This window comes from Podarcis liolepis (genome assembly GCF_965112155.1).
Source record: "Podarcis liolepis genome assembly, chromosome: 1".
Lineage (NCBI taxonomy): Eukaryota > Metazoa > Chordata > Lepidosauria > Squamata > Lacertidae > Podarcis > Podarcis liolepis.
The window spans coordinates 3,857,230-3,878,073 of record NC_139554.1 but is presented as its reverse complement, the minus strand read 5'-3'; the positions used below and the strand labels follow the sequence as shown (position 1 = coordinate 3,878,073).

General features: G+C 48.7%; 1 protein-coding gene and 1 long non-coding RNA gene across 19 annotated transcripts in view; one reads left to right on the top strand and one right to left on the bottom strand.

Moving 5' to 3' along the window:
* Positions 1 to 20,844, top strand: part of NIN (ninein) — a 126,823-nt gene that overhangs the window by 13,102 nt on the left and 92,877 nt on the right. For all 18 annotated transcript variants that reach the window (XR_014528618.1, XR_014528619.1, XR_014528620.1 and 15 more), the window contains exon 3: positions 12,033 to 12,239. Coding sequence is in view for 15 of the 18 variants with exons in the window: in XM_083513939.1 (XP_083370065.1) it covers positions 12,054 to 12,239 (186 nt within the window). In the remaining 3 variants the exon portion in view is untranslated. The remainder of the gene's footprint in view (positions 1 to 12,032; positions 12,240 to 20,844) is intronic.
* LOC310712973 lies at positions 13,447 to 19,501 on the bottom strand. Its single transcript, XR_014529054.1, has 3 exons — positions 18,442 to 19,501; positions 14,154 to 14,314; positions 13,447 to 13,704 (listed from the first exon to the last, which is right to left on the bottom strand). It is a non-coding gene; the product is annotated as an uncharacterized lncRNA (long non-coding RNA).

The following is a 20,844-nucleotide window of genomic DNA, read 5'->3' as shown; positions in this document are numbered from 1 at the left end:
CCCCTCAACGGCGACCAACCGAGGTCCATGGCAAGGTCAAAGGCAAAACCTTATGGGATGGGAGGGTGGGAAAACCGGAGCAGCTGGAGGCAGTGAAAGAGGGAGATCCCCGGCCGTGCCAGCGTTAAATACGGCAGGCCATGCCCCCAGAGCCAGCCGATTGGCTGGCCAGGGGGTGACGCGGCTGGGGATTCCCTCAATTGTGGGGGGGGGGCATGACACCCGCAACACCATCTCCTTTGCAGGGTGGAAGTGGCTTTCATGCGTTGGCTCAGGTGTGTCCTTGAACTCTGCCTCATTATAGAGTTTACAAGCTTGGTGGATCAGGGAAATGCTGTGGACCTAGTGTATCTTGATTTCAGTAGGGCTTTTGACAAAGTCGCCCTTGAAATTATTGCAAGGAAGCTGGTAAAATGTGGCTTGGACGAGGTAACTGTAAGGCGGCTTTGTAGCTGGTTGACTGACTGAACCCAAAGAGTACTCATTCATGGTTCCTCATCGTCCTGGAAAAAAACAAGAAGTGGGGTGCCACAGGGTTCTGTCCTGGGCCCCTTGTTGTTCAACATCTTTGTAAATGACAGATGAAGGAATTGAGGGGATGCTCATCAAATTTGCTGATGACACCAGATTGGGAGAGGTAGCCAGTGCTGGAGAAGACAGAATTCCAATTCAAGATGACCTTAACAGATTGGAAAACTGGTCCCTTCCAACTTTCCTGTTCTATGAATATGTTTGCTCCCTTTTCTTAATGAAGCAACGCGCCGCATCTCGTTCTTCCGTCTCCTAGAAACCTGGTGTTTCCTTAATACCTTTCCACCAGAGCGTGGGAGTAAGAGGCAGTCTTAAAATAGCCACCGGCCTTACGGTCAAGCGAGCAGATCTTGCAAGGCTTTCCTTGCTGAGCCATCTGTTCCAACATAAAAAATAAGAGAGACCAACTTGGGGAGAATTAAAGTCACGACACGGACACGCAGGTTGTGCATGGATAGAGGGGGAGTGGCACTGCGTTAGCGGGGTCTGGGAGGTCCGGACGAATTTCTCTCCCAGATATCCGTGGCTCTCTTTTTGAAGATAAAGCAGCGCAGGCCAGCAGGAGCAAGCCTTGAAAGGGGCCGGATCTGTGCAAGAGCACCTGGTGCAGATTTGACCGGACTCGGCTGCTCCCCGCTCTGCCAGCTGTGGCCAAGGGCTGGTCATGCCTGGCCTATTATTGCATCTCTGGATGGGGAGCAATTGAGCAGACGGCAAAGCAGTCCAGGCATTCCAGCCGCGCTCTCAGCTGCCCGGCCATCTGGAGGGGAGCTGAAAAGGCCCACGTCGAAACGCTGCCTTTTGTTTTGGTGATTTGGAGCCCCCTCCCTTTCCCCCGGCTCTTTGACATCTCTTCCTCAACCTCCTCCAAATCTCCCAGGTGCGTTTTTCAAAAGCTAAGTCGAAACGTGGTTTATACTATTATTGTGATTACCACTACTACTAATGCAAGTCCAGGCTGCGTCAACAGAAGTCCCGGGTCCAGCTCAAGGGAAGTAACCAAGGGAGACGGTGGACTCGCCTTCCTTGGAGGATTTTAAGATGCTTGGATGGCCATCTGGCATGGATGCTTGAGCCGAGATGCCTGCATTGCAGGGGGTTGGACTAAATGACCCTTAGGGGTCACTTCCAACTCTACAATTCTATGATTTGATAGTCCCACTTGATTCTGCCTTGGTCAGACCACACCTGGAGTCGTGTGTCCGGTTCTGGGTGCCGCAGTTTAGGAAGGATATTGACAAGTTGTAAGGTGTGCAGAGGAGGGCGACGAAGATGATCAAGGGTCTGGAAACCAAGCCTTATGTGGGAATGTTCAGGGATGCAGGAGAGGATATATTGTTTGATTATAGCCTTTCCAACTTGTGTTAACAAGTTCACAATTTTAGCAGAGTAACATTCTCCCTTTTTAAACTCACAGCGGATGTGTTTGCTCAGGTTCGCTAAAGCCTCTGTAATAATTGTTCTGGTATTTCCCCCCTTATTCCCTCATAAAAGATAAGAAACAACACAGTCTTCCATAAAAGTATAAAAAGAGTTTACTTACTCACATTCTGTTCACAATCTGATCCCGGAAGGCAGACTTAGCTTAGAAAAGTTACATACACCTGGAAACTATCTCATAAGGAGACAGTCCCTTTGTCCTCTCTTGGCTGGAGGCCAAGAGAGCATCTTTGGTTAAGCAGATGTTGCTTCTTCGACGAAAGTAGTCACAGAGAGAGATGGCTGCCCTGCCTTGTGCTTTTCTCATTACCTGCACAGGTGAGGCCACACCAACCTCTAGTCACATGCAGAGGAAGTCTGTCCCAGCCCAAAAGGAAACAGGAAGTTTACCTGCTGGCTGGACAAACATTCCTCCCCATGTGTAAACGTGTTCACTCTAGGAATGTTGTACTTGGCTGCTCTTGTGTTTCACATCCCACACCTTATGAGGAATGGTTGAAGGAGCTGGGTATGTTTAGCCTGGGAAAGAGAAGACTGAGAGGAGATAGGATAGCCATCTTCAAATACCTCAAGGGTTGCCCCATGGAAGAGGGAGCAAGCTTGTTTTCTCCTGCTCCAGAGGTTAGGACCCAGACCAACAGATTCAAATGACAAGAAAAGAGATTCTGACGAAACATTAGGAAGAGCTTTCTGGGGCGAGGGCTGTGCAACGGTGGAACAGATTCTTTTGCAAGGTGCTGGCCTCTCCTTCACTGGAGGTTTTCGAACAAAGGTTCAGTGGCCACCTGTCCGGGTTTCTTTAGCTGTGATTCCTGCATCTCAGGGGGTTGGACTAGATGACCCTTGGGTCTCCTTCCAGCAATACCATTCTACGATTTCTTTCCTGATGTCGCTGCCTCTTTCCCCTCCTCCTCCAAATCATCCTTAAATACAACTAGGGATGTCTTTATCAAAACTAGCAAAGCTATATCAAACCATGGTTTAGGATTCCAGCTTGCAAATTGGTTAGGACATTATACTAAGCTTGATTGAAGCTTCCTGATCTTGTCCAAATTCACACAGAAGGAAGTGGCTAATAAAGTGAGGAGCCTGCATTTAGTCAGAGGTCAACATACTCTGTTAAATCTAAACTGTAAGTCATCTTGCAGGGAACATTTGGGTCAGAATGGCTCATAAATAACCTTATAAAACAAATTCACCATTCCAGGGTTTGCTGGATGAATTGGTGGGACTTGGGACGAGACCTTAAGCTGCAGAAGACCACTCTTTGTTGCTCAGGCAAAGGGGGAGGACCTGAGCCCTAGTATATATCCCATTACTTGCAATCCAGAGGCTTCCTGTTCGTGTTAATGGCCTGTATATATCATTGCAACTCCAGGGGTGGCTGAGAATGATTCGTGTCCGACTTCCTGGAGAGCCATTGCCAGTCTGTGTAAACCGAGCCTTTGGCCTGACTCTGTACAAGGCAGGTTCCTGCACCCCTAATGTGAACGATGCAAAAACCGCAAGATAGGTCCCTGCCCCAGAGGTGCTTACAGTCTGAGTTTTATTGCCAGGAATGTGGCCTGGGGATTGTGGGAAATGGGGAGGGCTCCTTGAGGAGGGTTTGAAGGAAAGCAGGGAGGGGGCATCACCTAGGTGTAAGGGGGGGCAATGCAGACCCCCCCCCCGCCTGCCAGCTATAGTGCTTTCTGTGGCACCTAGTTCAAAAATACAGTGGTCATTATGTTCCAATGAAGGCTTGTCATGCCTCTAGTCCTGGTTGAGTAACAGACCAGTACCAGAAAGGCAGCGGGGATCATATCCCTTTGCACTCCTGCTTGACTTAGAAATAATTAACTTTGACAAATGCACCTCCTTTTTTCCCTTTTCCTTTCTAAAAATGTTGATCCTGAACAGGTTTTCTTCCCACGCTCACTCCCCGCTGGTGAAAGTCCTTCTATCTCGTTTTACCTGTTCGTGGATAACCAGAGATTATCTGGGATTTAAAAGGGATAAAGCAAAATAGCATGTTTGGAGGAAGAAGTCGGCGGCAGCAGCGTGGGGCAGGAATACCTACCGTCCCCTGCCTGGGGCATCATTTGCCCATGGTGTTCTTCTGCAAAAGTGTTGTGTGCCCAGTGCAAAGGAGGCCTTCCCTACCTCCCAGGGAAGGAATCAAATGTTGTGGGAATCAAATCATAGAATCATAGAATCATAGAATTGGAAGAGACCACAAGGGCCATCGAGTCCAACCCCCTGCCAAGCAGGAAACACCATCAGAGCACTCCTGACATATGGTTGTCAAGCCTCTGCTTAAAGACCTCCAAAGTAGGAGACTCCACCACACTCCTTGGCAGCAAATTCCACTGTCAAACAGCTCTTACTGTCAGGAAGTTCTTCCTAATGTTTAGGTGGAATCTTCTTTCTTGTAGTTTGGATCCACTGCTCCGTGTCCGCTTCTCTGGAGCAGCAGAAAACAACCTTTCTCCCTCCTCTATGTGACATCCTTTTATATATTTGAACATGGCTATCATATCACCCCTTAACCTCCTCTTCTCCAGGCTAAACATGCCCAGCTCCCTTAGCCGTTCCTCATAAGGCATCGTTTCCAGGCCTTTGACCATTTTGGTTGCCCTCATTTGCCCATGGTGTTCTTCTGCAAAAGTCTTGTGTGCCCAGTGCAAAGGAGGCCTTCCCTACCTCCCAGGGAAGGAATCAAATGTTGTGGGAATCAAATGAGGAGGGGCAATGCCATACGGGACACCCTGAGCTCTTTGGAAGAGAAGGGTGGGCTAAATTAAATGAAATTAAAAGAAAAACATTGGGGGAAATTTGCACTAAAATGTTGATAAATAGTAATAATAATAATAATAATTAATAATAATAATAATAATGAAGGTTTATTATTTATAGCCTGCCCATCTGGCTGGGCTTCCCCAGCCACTCAGGGCAGCTTCCAACAAAGTATTAAAATACAGTGGTCTGTTAAACATTAAAAGCTTCCCTAAACAGGGCTGCCTTCAGATGTCTTCTAAAAGTCTGGTAGTTGTTCTTCTCTTTGACATCAGGTGGGAAGCCGTTCCACAGGGCGGGCGCCACCACCAAGAAGGCCCTCTGCCTCGTTCCCTGTAACTTGGCTTCTCGCGGGGAGGGAACCGCCAGAAGGCCCTCAGCACTGGACCTGGGCAGAACGATGGGGGTGGAGACGTTCCTTCAGGTATACTGGGCTGAGGCCATTTAGGGCTTTCAAGGTCAGCACCAACACTTTGAATTGTGCTCAGAAACATACTGGGAGCCAATGTAGGTCTTTCAGGACCGGTGTTATATGGTCTCAGCAGCTGCTCCCAGTCACCAGTCTAGCTGCTGCATTCTGGATTAGTTGCAGTTTCCGGGTCACCTTCAAAGGTGGCTCCACGTAGAGCGCATTGCAGTAGTCCAAGCGGGAGATAACTAGAGCATGCACCACTCTGGCGAGACAGTCCGCGGGCAGGTGGAGTCTCAGCCTGCATACCAGATGGAGCTGGTAAACAGCTGCCCTGGACGCAGAATTGACCTCCGCCTCCATGGACAGCTGTGAGTCCAAAATGACTCCCAGGCTGCGCACTTGGTCCTTCAGAGTCACAGTTGCCCCATTCAGGACCAGAGAGTCCTCCACACCCACCCGCCTCCTGTCCCCCCAAAACAGTACTTCTGTCTTATCAGGATTCAACCTCTGTTCATGACGACATTACAAAAACAGCATCCTAAACGGATAAACTGAAATTATGTTGTTGTTTTTCTCGGGGGGCGGGAGCAGGGGCGCCAACTTGAATAAAATATGGGCGACAGGTACGCCCTGCCCTGCATAATCGATCTCAAGACACGGCACGCACGAACCATTGAAATGGCAATGCCCATCATCTTAGGGGAGCCCCTGGCCCCCTCAAATATTTTATTGGGGGGGACGGACTGAAAGGACTTCGGACCTTAAAGGTTGGCTCCTATAGTGGGGAGGAACGAGAAATGGAGAGAATCCGAAATGGACCGATGGTCCCCTCTTTACTCCAGAGGTTGCTGGAGCCATCTTCCTGGAACATTGGTCCTCCTGGCTGGGGCTGCTGGGAGCTGGAATCCAGCATCCTTTCGAGGACCACAGGCATCCCAAGGCTTGATGTGGCCCATCATCGTCTTCCCATCCACACAGATGCCTCAACGAAGCCCAGAAACAGAGCGCAAAGGTGGCCACACGGCGGGCGCCTCTGCTCTCTTTGTCTCCTGAACCTGCTCTGCATCTGATGAGCTCAGGCTCCTTTCTCTGTCTCTCTCTCGTTCTGTCCTTCTCTCTCTCTGGGGTGCCAGCAGCCTGGGAGAGCCAAGAGTAGCAGCCAGCTTCCTGTGGGTCTGGAGAAAGCAGAGGCAGACAGGTGAGCAAGTCGGCTGCAGGGGCTGCTTCAGCTGCCGCTCTCCAACCTCCCGGGTGCTTTTCCTTGTCTTCTGAGTGGTACCTTGAAGCCCCCTCCCAGGTGAGATCAGACAGCCCCCCCCGCTATTATATATATATATATATATGTGTGTGTGTGTGTGTGTGTGTGTGTGTGTGTGGCTACCGGCCAGGATGGGTAGAATCTCCCACCACAGTCGGAGGCAGCAATGCTTTTGAATCCCAGCTGCAGGAGGGGAGAGGGGTCTTGTGTTCGAATCCTGATTGTGGGTTTCCCATCTGGTTGGTGAATATGAGAACAGGATACTGAACTAGATAGGCTACTGGCCTGATCCGCTGAAGACCTGCGTTTAATTCTGCATGCTTGCCCTTTCCCCACCCCTCGATCTTATGGTTAATTTTGACCAGTTTTTCTCTTTATTGTATCCTTTTCATCTTGTTGTGCACTGCTTAATAATAATAATAATAATAATAATATAATAATTATATTATTTATACCCCACCCATCTGGCTGAGATTCCCCAGCCACTTTGGGTGGCTCCCAACAAAATATTAAAAATAGAGTGACACATTAAAAACTTCCCTAAACAGGGCTGCCTTCAGATGTCCTTTAAAAATAAGATAGCTGCTTATTTCCTTGACATCTGATTGGAGGGCGTTCCACAGGGCGGACGCACTACCGAGAAGGCCCTCTGCCTGTAGTCTTGTTTCTCACAATGAGGGAACTGCCAGAAGGCCTTTGGTGCTGGACCTCAGTGTCCGGGCTGAACAATGGGCTTAGAGGCCAAGGGGTTTAGTGGTACATAAAATGCAGGTAAAATGTATAACCTGCATTTTTCCATCCCGGAACCCAAAGCAGTAGTCATGTCCTCTCCAGAAGGAGCTCTCCCTTCCAGGCAGATGCAGACCAGCATCATGAGCCTTTGGACCAGGGGTAGGCAACCTAAGGCCCATGGGCCGGATGCGGCCCAATCGCCTTCCCAATCTGGCCCACGGACGGTCTGGGAATCAGCGTGTTTTTACATGAGTAGCTACAGGCGGTAGCTGTGTTGGTCTGCCGTAGTCAAAACAAAATAAAAAAATTCCTTCCAGTCGCACCTTAGAGACCAACTAAGTTTGTCCTTCGTATAAGTTTTCGTGTGTATTCTGGGTTATTTGTGGGGCTTGTCTGGTGTTTTTACATGAGTAGAATGTTGTGCTTTTACAGTGGATGTTCGGGTTGCGAACGTGATCCGTGCGGGATTCACATTCGCAACCCGCAGCGTTCGCAACCCGCAGTGCCGCGTCTGCACACGCGCAGGTCACGCTTCTGCGCATGTGCAAAGCGCAACTTAGCGCTTCTGCACATGTGCGAGCACTGAAACCCAGAAGTGACCCGTTCTGGTACTTCCGGGTTTGGCACGGTGCAGAACCCAAAAACGCGCAGCCTGAAGCGTCTGTAACCCGAGGTATGACTGTATTTAAAATGCATCTCTGGGTTATTTGTGGGGCATAGGAATTCTCTCATATCTTTTTTTCAAAATATAGTCTGCCCCCCCCCCCAAGGTCTGAGGGACAGTGGACCGGCCCACGGCTGAAAAAGGTTGCTGACCCCTGCTTTGGGCCTCACCCTGATTATACCAGCGATACGGCGGCCGCCAAGGGTTCGCCATCCTGTTGAGATCCGGGGAATGTCTTGATGCAGGTGGTAGCGGCTAGTAGTTAGGAGGGGGCTGTTTCTGTTTTTGTCAGAGCAGGTCAGGTGGAAAAATTTTCCTGCCACTACTCTCAAGCTCTTGCAAATGTAGAATGGGTATTAGGTGGTACCTGTGAGAGTGCCACTTCTTCAGATAGTGGGTAACTTTTGGAAGCAGCCCTGTAAGCATGTTCCTGTTAATTGTTTGAAGCATTTGTGCCTCACCCTTTAGCCCCAAAAGACTCCTAGGGTGCGGCTTGCAAAAGTCAGCAGTAAGACAGCCCCTGCCCTCAGATTTGCAGTCAAAGAAGACATGACACAGCGGCACGGGTAGTGCTGTGGGTTAAACCACAGAGCCTAGGGTTTGCCGATCAGAAGGTCGGCGGTTCGAATCCCCGCGATGTGGTGAGTTCCTGTTGCTCGGTCTCCAGTGGCGTAGCGTGGGGGGTGCAGGGGGGGCTGGCTGCACTAGACGCAACATCTGGGGGTTAGGGTTAGGGGGTGCAAATCCACGGGTTAGGGGGCGCAAATTATCGTATTTTTCGCTCTATAAAACACACCTGACCATAACACGCACGTAGTTTTTAGAGGAGGAAAATCTGTAGGCATGCCACCCGTAGGCATTCCCTCCATAACACGCACAGACATTTCCCCTTACTTTTTAGGAGGAAAAAAGTGAGTGTTATGGTGCAAAAAATACGGTACTTGCCTTGCCCCGGGTGCTGACAACCCACGCTACGCCACTGTCAGTCTCTGCTCCTGCCAACCTAGCAGTTGGAAAGCACATCAAAGTGCAAGTAGATAAATAGGTACCGCTCCAGCGGGAAGGTAAACGGCGTTTCCGTGCACTGCTCTGGTTCGCCAGAAGCGACTTAAGTCATGCTGGCCACATGACCCGGAAGCTGTACACCGGCTCCCTGGGCCAATAAAGCGAGATGAGTGCTGCAACTCCAGAGTCGGCCACAACTGGACCTAATGGTCAGGGGTCCCTTTACCTTTAAGACATGACACACAAGGCAAAAGAGGTGGGAGGGAGAAGGAAGAAAAAGCACAATCAGGTACCAGTGACCATTCTTATAGCAAAGATACATAGTTCCGTGTGTGCAGATTTTGGCTGTCTAGAATAGCAACCTATCCACCCATCAGAAGAATCTGCTGCCCTATCAGATCTGAGAGTGGGTGGCAATCTCTGCCATACATTTCCCCCCCCAGACAACTGACTAAGAAAATGTGGAAATATGCAGGGTAACAGAGCCTGGAACAGCTGGGTTCTTGATATGTTCTTAGTTTATCAGTGTCTTTCAGCTTTTGAGAAAACCATGCTTCTGATTCCGTAAGAAGATAGGACCCTGGTGCTGGGGGGGGGGGGGGAGTTACTCTCTGGTAATCCAGCCTGCCACAATTTCTGCAGAACTGAAATAGCTAAAGTGGGAATAGCTAAAGTTCTGGGGCAAACACCAGTTTTGAGGCTTGGCTTCTCTGTCTCGTCTCTTTAAAAGCGTCTTTCTAAAACTGCCCGGAGCTTGTTTGTTCCTGCAAGTCAGGTTGTTTTTCTCCTTCCTAATACCCCTTGACAAAGCATTACCTCAAGCTCCCAGGGGTTTGGTGGAGCTCTGGGGAGCCTCGCACCTCGCCTGGGCCATTTGTCTGTAGTGAAACTAAGTCGAGCTGCTCCTTGATGAATGGAGGCGGTGTAAGCAAAGGGACTGTTTACGTTGAGGCACTGGAAGCTGGCTTGCATCTGCTCCCCAGTGGCCCCTGCATGGGTTTGCTGAGCAAGATTACAGGAGCATGTATGCGCTGCTCTAAGAACATGCGAGGAGCTCTGCTGGATCCAGCCGGGGCCTGATCCAGTCTAGCAGCCTCTTCTCTCAGCCAGATGCCCAAGGGGAAACCTAGAAGTGGGAGCTGGGCACAAGAGGAACCTTCTCTTCAAACCGGTTTTGGGTGATATATCGAAATATCGCTCAGCCGCAAACTTCCTTCCAACTCTGCAGTTATCTGATGCATTTTCTGTGTGTCTTGGAATCGTGAGAAGCTTACAGCAAAACAAGGTCCTTTTTAAAAAATAATAATTTTTATTGGTTTTAACATATAAATTATGAAATGTACCACGAAACTTATCACTTATACAATCTTTTTTGACTTCCATCAGCACCTCTGATCCACCGTTTTATCCACTTCTTATACATTTCTTTATATTACCTTTAAATCTTTTAACAAATTATCCTTCCCCTTCTCTGTTTTTGCAATACTTCCAATTATACTCCTCACAGAACTTCTTGCAAACCGACAAACGTCGTCTGATCTTCCAAAATACTTTTCAAATAGTCCGTAAATTTACTCCAGTCTTCTGTGAATTTCTGGTTCCGCCCGTTTTGAATTCTTCCTGTTAGTTTATCTAATTCTGCATAGTCCATTAACTTCATCCTCCATTCTTCAGTCGTCGGTAATACAGCAAAACAAGTTCCTAACTCTCATGATTTCAGACATTTTTAAAAAAGCATTTGGGAAGGCCAGGTGCAAAGGCGGTGGTGCTGATGAGGTGGAGTTTCTGTGCTCTGTAGACTGGCTTTCCTTTCTAGCCAGTTTTAACGCATCCATCAGCTCTGCATCCTTTGTTGAATATGGGGAAACTGAGCCTCCGATGGAAAGCAAAGCCTGGGCCTTTGAGGACCCCACCATCATTATTCCAACAGGTAGTTTAGAGAAATGCTCAAAGGAGGTGAACAGAGGAAGGGGTGGGAGAGGCGAGGGAGAGATAAGAGATTTCTTACTGGGCTGCGTGCTATCTGCTGTCCTGGAGTTTACTTTTGATCTGGAAGCTGCTGGGGGACATTATTTCTTCATAGAGACATTTCAGGTTTTGTTGTTGGCAATTAAGATTGTTTTTTTCTGGAGCCAAACTGCACAGTGGAGGGATCCCTTTGCCAGAGGAGGCCAGCCTTTCTGCAATTCAGATAAGCCTGGCAATAGATGGAGGCAGAGTCGGTGCCTGGCTGCAAGGCAATTAAAGTTGGACCCGCCGTTGAGTGCGGCCCTGTAGAATCCCAGAGTTGGAAGGGATAAATGTATATCAGCCAAAACTAGAGGCTATGAGATGGTTCAGATATAATGTGGATCTGGGGTTTGCAAGGACAGTTTCTGGGAGTGGACCGGAAACCGCAGTTTGCAAACCTGTTGTTTGGTGTCTCATCCATACTGGCATGGATAGTTTGCTGGAATTCTTGGGCAAAGTGGGAAGGGGGAACCCCAGAAACCGCAGTCTGCTTCTACACCTGGAACACGTAGCTGTGTGTACAAACTGCAGTTAGGGCAAACCATGGTTTGGTGTTAAAAGGTAAAGGGACCCCTGACCATTAGGTCCAGTCGTGACCGACTCTGGGGTTGTGGTCAGTGGCGTAGCGTGGGTTGTCAGCACCCGGGGCAAGGCAAGTAATTTGCGCCCCCTAACCCATGGATTTGCGCCCCCTAACCCATGGATTTGCTCCCCCTAACCCTAACCCCCAGATGTTGCGCCCGGTGCGGCCGGCCCCCCCTGCACCCCCCACGCTACGCCACTGGTTGTGGTGCTCATCTCGCTTTATTGGCCGAGGGAACCGGCGTACAGCTTCCGGGTCATGTGGCCAGCATGACTAAGCCGCTTCTGGTGAACCAGAGCAGCACATAGAAACACCGTTTACCTTCCCGCCAGAGCGGTACCTATTTATCTACTTGCACTTGACGTGCTTTCGAACTGCTAGGTTGGCAGGAGCAGGGACCGAGCAACGGGAGCTCACCCCGTCGCGGGGATTCGAACCGCCAACCTTCTGATCGGCAAGTCCTAGGCTCTGTGGTTTAACCCACAGCGCCACCTGCGTCCCATTGGTTACGTCTCAACAAAACTATGGTTGCAAGAGAGAGAGATGCATTATCTTCAACACCTCTGGAGTCCTTGCAAGAGTAACTAACTATTTGTGGTGTTCTTCTGTCTCCCTTCGACAGTTGAGCGCAGTGGGCTATGGGATGGATGAAGCTGAGCAGGACCAGTCTGAAGCCCGCCTCAAAGAGCTCTTCGACAGCTTTGACGTCACCGGCACTGGCTCCCTGGGCCACGAGGAGCTGACAGAGCTCTGCCACGTCCTGCAACTGGAAACGGTGGCCCCAGGGGCGCTGCAACAGACACTTCTGCAGGGTGATCTCCTGAGCCGGGTAAGAGTGGCAGATGGTTTAGGTGCTGAGAGAACATGCTCAGGAAAAGGGAACCGTGGGGAGATCGGAAGAAAAGGGTAAGGGCAGGGTGGAAGGGTGGGAACAGGTCAGAGAGGACCAGGGAAAGCTGCGGGAGAAGAAGCCACGTGGCAGTAAAAAGAGACAGTTGGCTGAGGTATGTCTGAGGGCCCAGAGGACCAGAAAATCCTAGAATTGCTGTGGTACCTTGGGTTAAGAACTTAATTCGTTCTGGAGGTCCGTTCTTAACCTGAAACTGTTCTTAACCTGAAGCACCACTTTAGCTAATGGGGCCTCCTGCTGCTGCCGCACTGCCGGAGCACGATTTCTGTTCTCATCCTGAAGCAAAGTTCTTAACCTGAAGCACTATTTCTGGGTTAGCGGAGACTGTAACCTGAAGCGTCTGTAACCCAAGGTACCACTGTATAGAGTTAGAAGGGACCTGGGGGGTCATCTAGTCCAGGGGTCAGCAAACTTTTTAAGCAGGGGGCTGGTCCACTGTCCCTCAGACCTTGTGGGGGGCCAGACTATTAATATTTCTGGGTTAGCAGAGTCTGTAACCTGAAGTGTATGTAACCCGAGGTCCCACTGTAATAATAATAATAAACCGTTACACAAGGGCTTCATCCATCCTAATGATGGTCACTTTTGCGGTCATTAGAAGAAAACTATCTTAAAACCAATTCAAATCATGGCACATGGAACTTCTATCGTTATTTGTCCCTCAATACCCTGTGCAAGGTAATTTCTACCTAATACTGGAATTGCAAAAAGCACTTTGTATGATTGCAAAGCGCTACAACGGCAAGCCTATTATTCCCCCCTTGCAGAACCCCCCAACTTCCCCCAGAACCCCCTTTTCCATCTCTTCCTTTGGACTTCCTTTGAAGGTGGCCTCTGCGTCTGACACTGTGCGAAGCTCTCCTGGAAGCAGAAATGAGCTTTATTCTGCTTGAAGTGAAGAAAGCCTTCTCTCCCCCCCCCCAACCCAAGGACAGGGAGGGAAGTGTTAGAAGCCGGCTCCCTCTCCCGAGAGAGGAAAATTCCTACATCTTGAAGTGCGTGTGGACTTCCATTGTGCGGAGGGGGGTGGGATATGGGGGGGGAAACCTGGTGGAAAATAATGAGCGGCTTGAAACGGGACGCTTTATTGTGCTAATAAGAAGACTCACTTGCAGAAAACCTTCCTTCTCAAATTGGGTACCCGAGTCTTCTCTGCACAGCATCAAACGGAGCCACCGACCAGAAGTTCAATTAGCCCCTGACTGCGGTGGGGGCAGAACAAGGCAAACTCACTATGCAGAAGTTGTCCCATTCTGGCTGTGGCTCCTTTTGATTTGCATGTACGGCTGTTCTTTGACTTCTCCAATTATGCCTCCGGGGCTTGATGTTTTCCCAGCACCTCCATGTGACTGTAGCTTACCTACTCAGGTGGGGTGGAAAAGACCTTTTTTAATATAATATTTTTTATAAATTTTAACATATAAATTATAAAATGTACCACAAAACTTATCACTTATACAATCTTTTTAGACTTCCATCAGCACCTCTGATGATCCACCGCTTTAACCACTTCTTATGCATTTCTTAACTTTATATTGCCTTTACATCTCTTAACAAATCATCCTCCCCCTTGTCCATTTTCGCAATACTTCCAATAATGCTCCTCACAAAACTTCTTGCAACCCTACAAACGTCGTCTGTTCTTCACAATTACTTTTCAAATAGTCCGTAAATTTACTCCAGTCTTCCGTGAATTTCTGGTCTCGCCGGTTTCGAATCCTGCCTGTTAGTTTATCTAGTTCTGCATAGTCCATTAACTTCACCCTCCATTCTTCAATCGTCGGTAACTCTTCTTGCTTCCATTTTTGGGCCCAAAAAAGGGGTGGAAAAGACCTTAATGTGGCTTTCCTTCCGTCTCTCTTATATGCCCCCTTGCCATGCAGACCCACAGCTCTATAGGGAAGGGCCTTAGTTGGGTTGGGAGAGCAGGCGCTTTGCATGCGGAAGGCCCCTGGTTCAAATCCTGCTTCACCAAAGGCTGCTGCCAGTCAGTGCTGACGATATTATTATTATTATTATTATTATTATTATTATTATTATTTATTTATTTATTTATACATACATACATACATACATACATACATACCCTGCCTTTCCTGGTTCAGAAAACCAGGCTCAGGGCAGCTAACAACAAATTTAAAACACTTAATTGTAGAAGCAGCATAAAATACATCAATAACAATAAAATTCAAAGCTCAGAAATCAATTTTGGGGAAATCCATCCAATAAGCATTAGATAGTCACCAGGGCTAGCTGGCTGAATTAGTCCCACTTGGGCCAGCGAGGAGGCCAGGGGAGAATTAGCTGTGGGGTCTCAGAGCGGGTGATCTTCATAAAAAGGGGAGGGGGAGGGAAGGGAGGGGAATAAAAAAATCAGGCTAAGTTCAAATTAAAGTCCAGGAGGAATAGCTCTGTCTTACAGGCCCGACAGAAGGAGGTTAAATCCTGCAGGGTCCTGGCCTCATGGGACAGAGCATTCCACCAGGTCGGAGCCATCACTGAAAAGGCCCTGGTGGAGGATAGTCTGACTTCCTTAAGGCCTGGGACCTCTAAACTATGCTTATTCATGGACCTTAAGGTCCTCTGTGGGGCAGACCAAGAGAGGCGGTCCCGTTATTATGAGGGCCCTGAGATAATTGCTTAGCTAAACATCACAATATTGTTATATCATGATGTCTGAAATGAGGATGTAACCATGAAGAGGCAAACAGGGTAACATCCAGGCACTGTCACTACTTAGGGGTCTAAAACTCACACATTTTACTTACCTTTAACACAATGTCACAACTGTTATTTTATAGTACAGTGGTACCTCTGACTACGAACAGGATCCGTTCCAGAGGCCCAGCCACATCCCCAAAACTTTAAAACTGGAGGCGCCCTTCTGCGCATGTGTGCAGAGCGCTTCTGTGCATGCCTGCGCGGCGAAACCCAGAAGTATACACTTGGATTTGGATTTGATATCCCACTTTATCACTACCCGAAGGAGTCTCAAAGCGGCTAACATTCTCCTTTCCCTTCCTCCCCACAACAAACACTCTGCGAGGTGAGTGGGGCTGAGGGACTTCAGAGAAGTGTGACTGGCCCAAGGTCACCCAGCAGCTGCATGTGGAGGAGCAGAGACGTGAACCCGGTTCTCCAGATTACGAATCTATCGCTCTTAAGCACTACACCACTGTATACGAAATACAGTTCGGTTTATTCTGGATTGCAAATAATGAATAATTGTTGCTACAGATGATTTTCAGACGGAGATGGGAGTTTCCTTTTTGGTGCCTGCCCGGTGGAACACCCTCCCAGTAGATGTCAAAGGAAAAAACAACTACCAGACTTTAAGTAGACATCTGAAGGCAGCCTTGTTTAGGGAAGTTACAGATAGGTAGCCGTGTTGGTCTGCCATAGTCAAAATAAAAAAAAAATACACTTCCGGGTTTGCCGCGTTCGCAACCCGAAGTTTACGTATCCAGAGGGATACGTAAGCAGAGGTACGACTGTACAGAACAACAGGGGCAGCAGGAATCATGAGAAATGATGACCAGCGCAGTTTCTCCCATATCACAATTTTTTACATAACACACACACACACACACACACACACACACACACACACTTTGATTCACAATATATTGCCCTGACAAATATTATGAAATGTTATCACAGTGTGTGGACTTCAAACCGATTTTGGACTATGGATCGATACATCGCCCGGGCCTAGATCCTCATTATATTTACTCAGAGGTTAGTCTGCTGAATTCAGTGGGGCTTACTCCCAGGTAGGCGCTCAGCTACACCTCCGGCCTCTTTCCCCCAGGCAAAACCCACTTTTTCCGCTGAATTGGAGCAAATATCAATTGGGTTTTCTGCAGACTGGTGCTTGCTCTGATTCAGCGGTAAAAAGCAGGTTTCTCCAAGGACAGAGTTGGGACAAGCTGAAAACCTCTTGGTCCCATGCGTTCTAGGCACAGGACAGACAAGTGGATTTAGGATCGCAGCCTCTGTTGGGAGTAGATTGGGCACCCCTGAATTTCCTTTCTTTCTGCTGCTTTACAACCTAAACATCGCCTTCTGCGTTATCAATTTTTAAAAACCACGAGACTTGCAGAGTAGAGTTCTCTGTAGGTTCAGAAGCTGAGCGCGACATCAAAAGCACTTTGAAAAGAACATTAAAAATGTAACTTGACGAGGAGGGTTGCAGGTTTCTTCACTCCCATCTCGGTTTTCCCTACCACACAGCACCTGAAATCCTAATCCAGCCAGTGTGGTCTGCAGTTGACCGTCCTGCCGGGCCAAATCTGGCAGGCAAATAGTTGCTTACTCACTGGACACAGCAGACTGTTGTCTGGCCAGTGTCAGCTGACCTGTGGGTCACGTGACCTCCTTTGGTTGGAGTTTAGACCACTAGAAGATCCTCTTGTCCATGGGTAGGCAACCTAAGGCCTGGGGCCCAGATCCGGGGCCCAGATCCGCCTTCTCAATCTGGCCCACGGATAGTCCGGGAATCAGCATGTTTTTACATGAGTAGAATGTGTCCTTTTATTTAAAATTCATCTCTGGATTATTTGTGGGGCATAGGAATTCATTCATTTCTCCCCAAAAAATATAGTCCAGCCCCCCACAAGGTATGAGGGACAGCGGACCGACCCCCTGCTGAAAAAGTTTGCTGACCCCTGTCTAGTTTGTAGTCTACCATTCTCCAGTAAAGGGATGCGGGTGGCGCTGTGGGTAAAAGCCTCAGCGCCTAGGGCTTGCCGATCGAAAGGTCGGTGGTTCGAATCCCCGCGGTGGGGTGAGCTCCCGCTGCTCGGTCCCAGCGCCTGCCAACCTAGCAGTTCGAAAGCACTCCCGGGTGCAAGTAGATAAATAGGGACCGAATACTGGCGGGAAGGTAAACGGCGTTTCCGTGCGCTGCGCTGGCTCGCCAGATGCAGCTTTGTCATGCTGTCCACGTGACCCGGAAGTGTCTCCGCACAGCGCTGGCCCCCGGCCTCTTAAGTGAGATGGGCGCACAACCCTAGAGTCGGACACGACTGGCCTGTACGGGCAGGGGTACCTTTACCTTTTATTCTCCAGTAAATCTGGTTTATAACTCTAGTTTTCTTTGCCCCATTACTATGTGGCATTGCCCAAGCTGCACAGATTTCCCCCAGATTGGTTGCTGCATATTGGAGGAACCACCGGCGTTGCAAAGAAATTTGATCCCTGCCCTGTGCCAGTTTTAGAAACGGGAAGATGCATTCAAATATGGAAGGAGCCTTAAGACCTCTTTGCAAATTACATTTCCCCCTGTTACAGATAGGTAGCCGTGTTGGTCTGCCATAGTCAAAATAAAAAAAATCCTTCCAGTAGCACCTTAAAGACCAACTAAGTTAGTTCTTGGTATGAGCTTTCGTGTGCATGCACACTTCTTCAGATACACTGAAACAGAAGTTGCCGGACCCTTCTATATAGTGAGAAGGTGGGGAGGGGTATCACTCAGAAGGGTGGTGGGAATGGGTGATTGGCAGATAGCTGAGATGAGCCTGTTGACGACTCTTAACGACTGCAATAGGTCTTACAGGAAAAGGCAAGGGGTGAGAAGGTGAAAAATGGCTTAGTCATGTATAATGAGATAAGAATCCAATGTCTCTGTTCAGACCAGGTCTCTCCATGGTTTTAAGTTTGGTAATGAGTTGCAATTCAGCAGCTTCTCTTTCCCGTCTATTTTTTATTTCCCCCTATTTTTTATTTCCCCCTGTTTGATTGCTACTATCAAGAGGAAAGATGTAATACCCTATGTAGAATTTTTTTACAAGTTTAGGAATATTAGAAGCTGCCTTAAACTGGAGTCAAACCACTAATCCACCCAGCTCAGTATGGTCTGCACTAACCAGAAGCGATTCTCCAAGGGTTCAGGCAGAAGATATTCCCAGTCTTCTCTAGAGGCACACAGGGTTGACCGTGAGAACTTCTGCCTACAAAGCTTTACTGTTGGACTACAGTCTTTCCCCTGTTTGGAAGGACTTAAGAGCAGGGGGCAGCAACCTAAGGCCCATGGGTGGTTGTTTGACCGGCCCACAAGCCACCCCCAAACTGAGCTGCCCACTCGCACGCTGCGCTAAACTGGCCCAGCACGGGGACTCACTTCTGTGGCGCCAGAAATCGCGTCTGCACAGGCACAGACACCGAAAATCATGGGCATCCATGCTCACGCATGCGATCCAGCCCAGGCAAGATAAACCTTTGCCAACCCCTGACTTAAGAGTTGTTGTTTAGTCGCTTAGTCGTGTCCGACTCTTCGTGACCCCCTGGACCAGAGCACGCCAGGCACTCCTGTCTTCCACTGCCACCCGCAGTTTGGTCAAACTCATGTTGGTAGCTTCGAGAATAATGTCCAACCATCTCATCCTCTGTCGTCCCCTTCTCCTTGTGCCCTCCATCTTTCCCAACATCAGGGTCTTTTCCAGGGAGTCTTCTCTTCTCATGAGGTGGCCAAAGTCTTGGAGCCTCAGCTTCAGGATCTGTCCTTCCAGTGAGCACTCAGGGCTGATTTCCTTCAGAATGGAGAGGTTTGATGTCCTCACAGTCCATGGGACTCTCCAGAGTCTCCTCCAGCGCCATAATTCAAAAGCATCAATTCTTCAGCGATTAGCCTTCTTTATGGTCCAGCTCTCACTTCCGTACATCACTACTGGGAAAACCAGATTTAAGAGTCTAGCTTTCCAAATAAACTTTTGGCGAGTCTTGCTTCAGACTGACCACAAATGAGGGCGCTTTCATCCAGTACGGCCAAGCTAGCAGGCTGATCATGTACATCCAAGTTGTGCCACTGAAGACAAACACAGAATCTTTTTGCATTTCTGAGCAGCGGATCCCAACAGCACATGTTTCCCCTGGGGAGTAGCGATGCTATTGCGCCATCGTTCACCCGACCTTGCCTTGCTGAATTGTGGCATTCATTCATTCTCTCTCTCTCTCTCTTTCCCTTTCCGAACTTGATTTAAACTCACTGCTCCTAATCTCCCTTTTCAGCGCCGGTCACGGTAAAATTGCTTCGTGCGACGCAAACCCCGGCCATCTGTTCTGGCTGCAGCTGCTGTTCCAAGACTGTAGTTAAAACCCTAAAGCAGAAATCACCACTTTCTCCACCTCCTCCTCCTTCCCATCACCGCCTCCAAAATGAGGAACCTTCTGCATCCTCTTTCCTTTCTCTTTGTCAACACAACTTGTACAACTTCAGTCCGGTTGCACAATCAACAGTGACTTGGCAAAAGCGGGGGCACTTATGGGGTGGGGAGGGGGGAGGAAATGAATCAACCTGCCTCCAAGGCTTATGGGAGGAGGTTCCTGCTGCAGCCTCCTTTGAGGACAATGAGCGTTTTGTTGAAGACAAACAATATGCCCAGATCTGAGCATCTCTCATTGATTGACAGGATGTAATGCTATCAGGATCTTAAGGTTCCCCTCGATGAATACTGGGGGAGTTATATGCACGGCGCTTGTTTGCTTCCTGCCTTCGGTGGTCGATTAAATCAATCTCTTCTTGTTGATTAAAATGTTCCAGCAGATGAAAGGGGATCAGACCTCAATAGCAGAGCTCGCAATTTGCATCTAGAAGGCTCCATGTTCAATCATTGTCATCTTCAGGGTTTTTTTTATATATATAAAAAGGGATTTGTTGGTAGCTGAGTTGGAAAGTTGTTGCCAGTCAGAGTGGGCATTCTAGGCTTGATGGGGCAGAGGTCAGACTCTGCAACAAGACAGCTTTGTATGGCTCATATGACCCAGGGCTTCTAACATCCCAAGCCTATAGGTGATGGAAGGGCAGTCCTGACCCTGAGCTCTCTGGGTGTTGTTGAATTTCAATGGACAATGGCTAGGAACGATGGGAGTTTGTCTAGCAATGTGTTGAGGTGCTGCAGGCTGTTGGTATTTTATATTTTGATTAAAGGGGGAAATACTAGATGTTGTTGTTGTTTAGTCGTTTAGTCGTGTCCAACTCTTCCCCTTCTCCTTGTGCCCTCCATCTTCCCCAACATCAGGGTCTTTTCCAGGGAGTCTTCTCCTCTCATGAGGTGGCCAAAGTCTTGGAGCCTCAGCTTCACGATCTGTCCTTCCAGTGAGCACTCAGGGCTGATTTCCTTAAGAATGGAGAGGTTGGATCTTCTTGCAGTCCATGGGACTCTCCAGAGTCTCCTCCAGCACCAGAATTCAAAAGCATCCATTCTTCGGCAATCAGCCTTCTTTATTGTCCAGCTCTCACTTCCGTACATCACTACAGGGAAAACCAGTAGTGTTTCCTTTACCGTCAATCCATTGGCATCTTAGCTGCGATTCCTGCTTTTCAGGGGGTTGGACTAGATGACCCTCAGAGTCTCTTGCAACCATTCTATGATTCTATGATCTTCCAAGCATAAGAAGCAAGTCTGCTTATAGAGGGAGAGGGCCTCTCCCTAGTCAGCTCCTAAAACTGATCTGTGCCCCTGTGCTTATGGGTCACCAAAATAAAGCGATAGTAATAACGCTGGCCTACTTTGTAGGTTTGTTG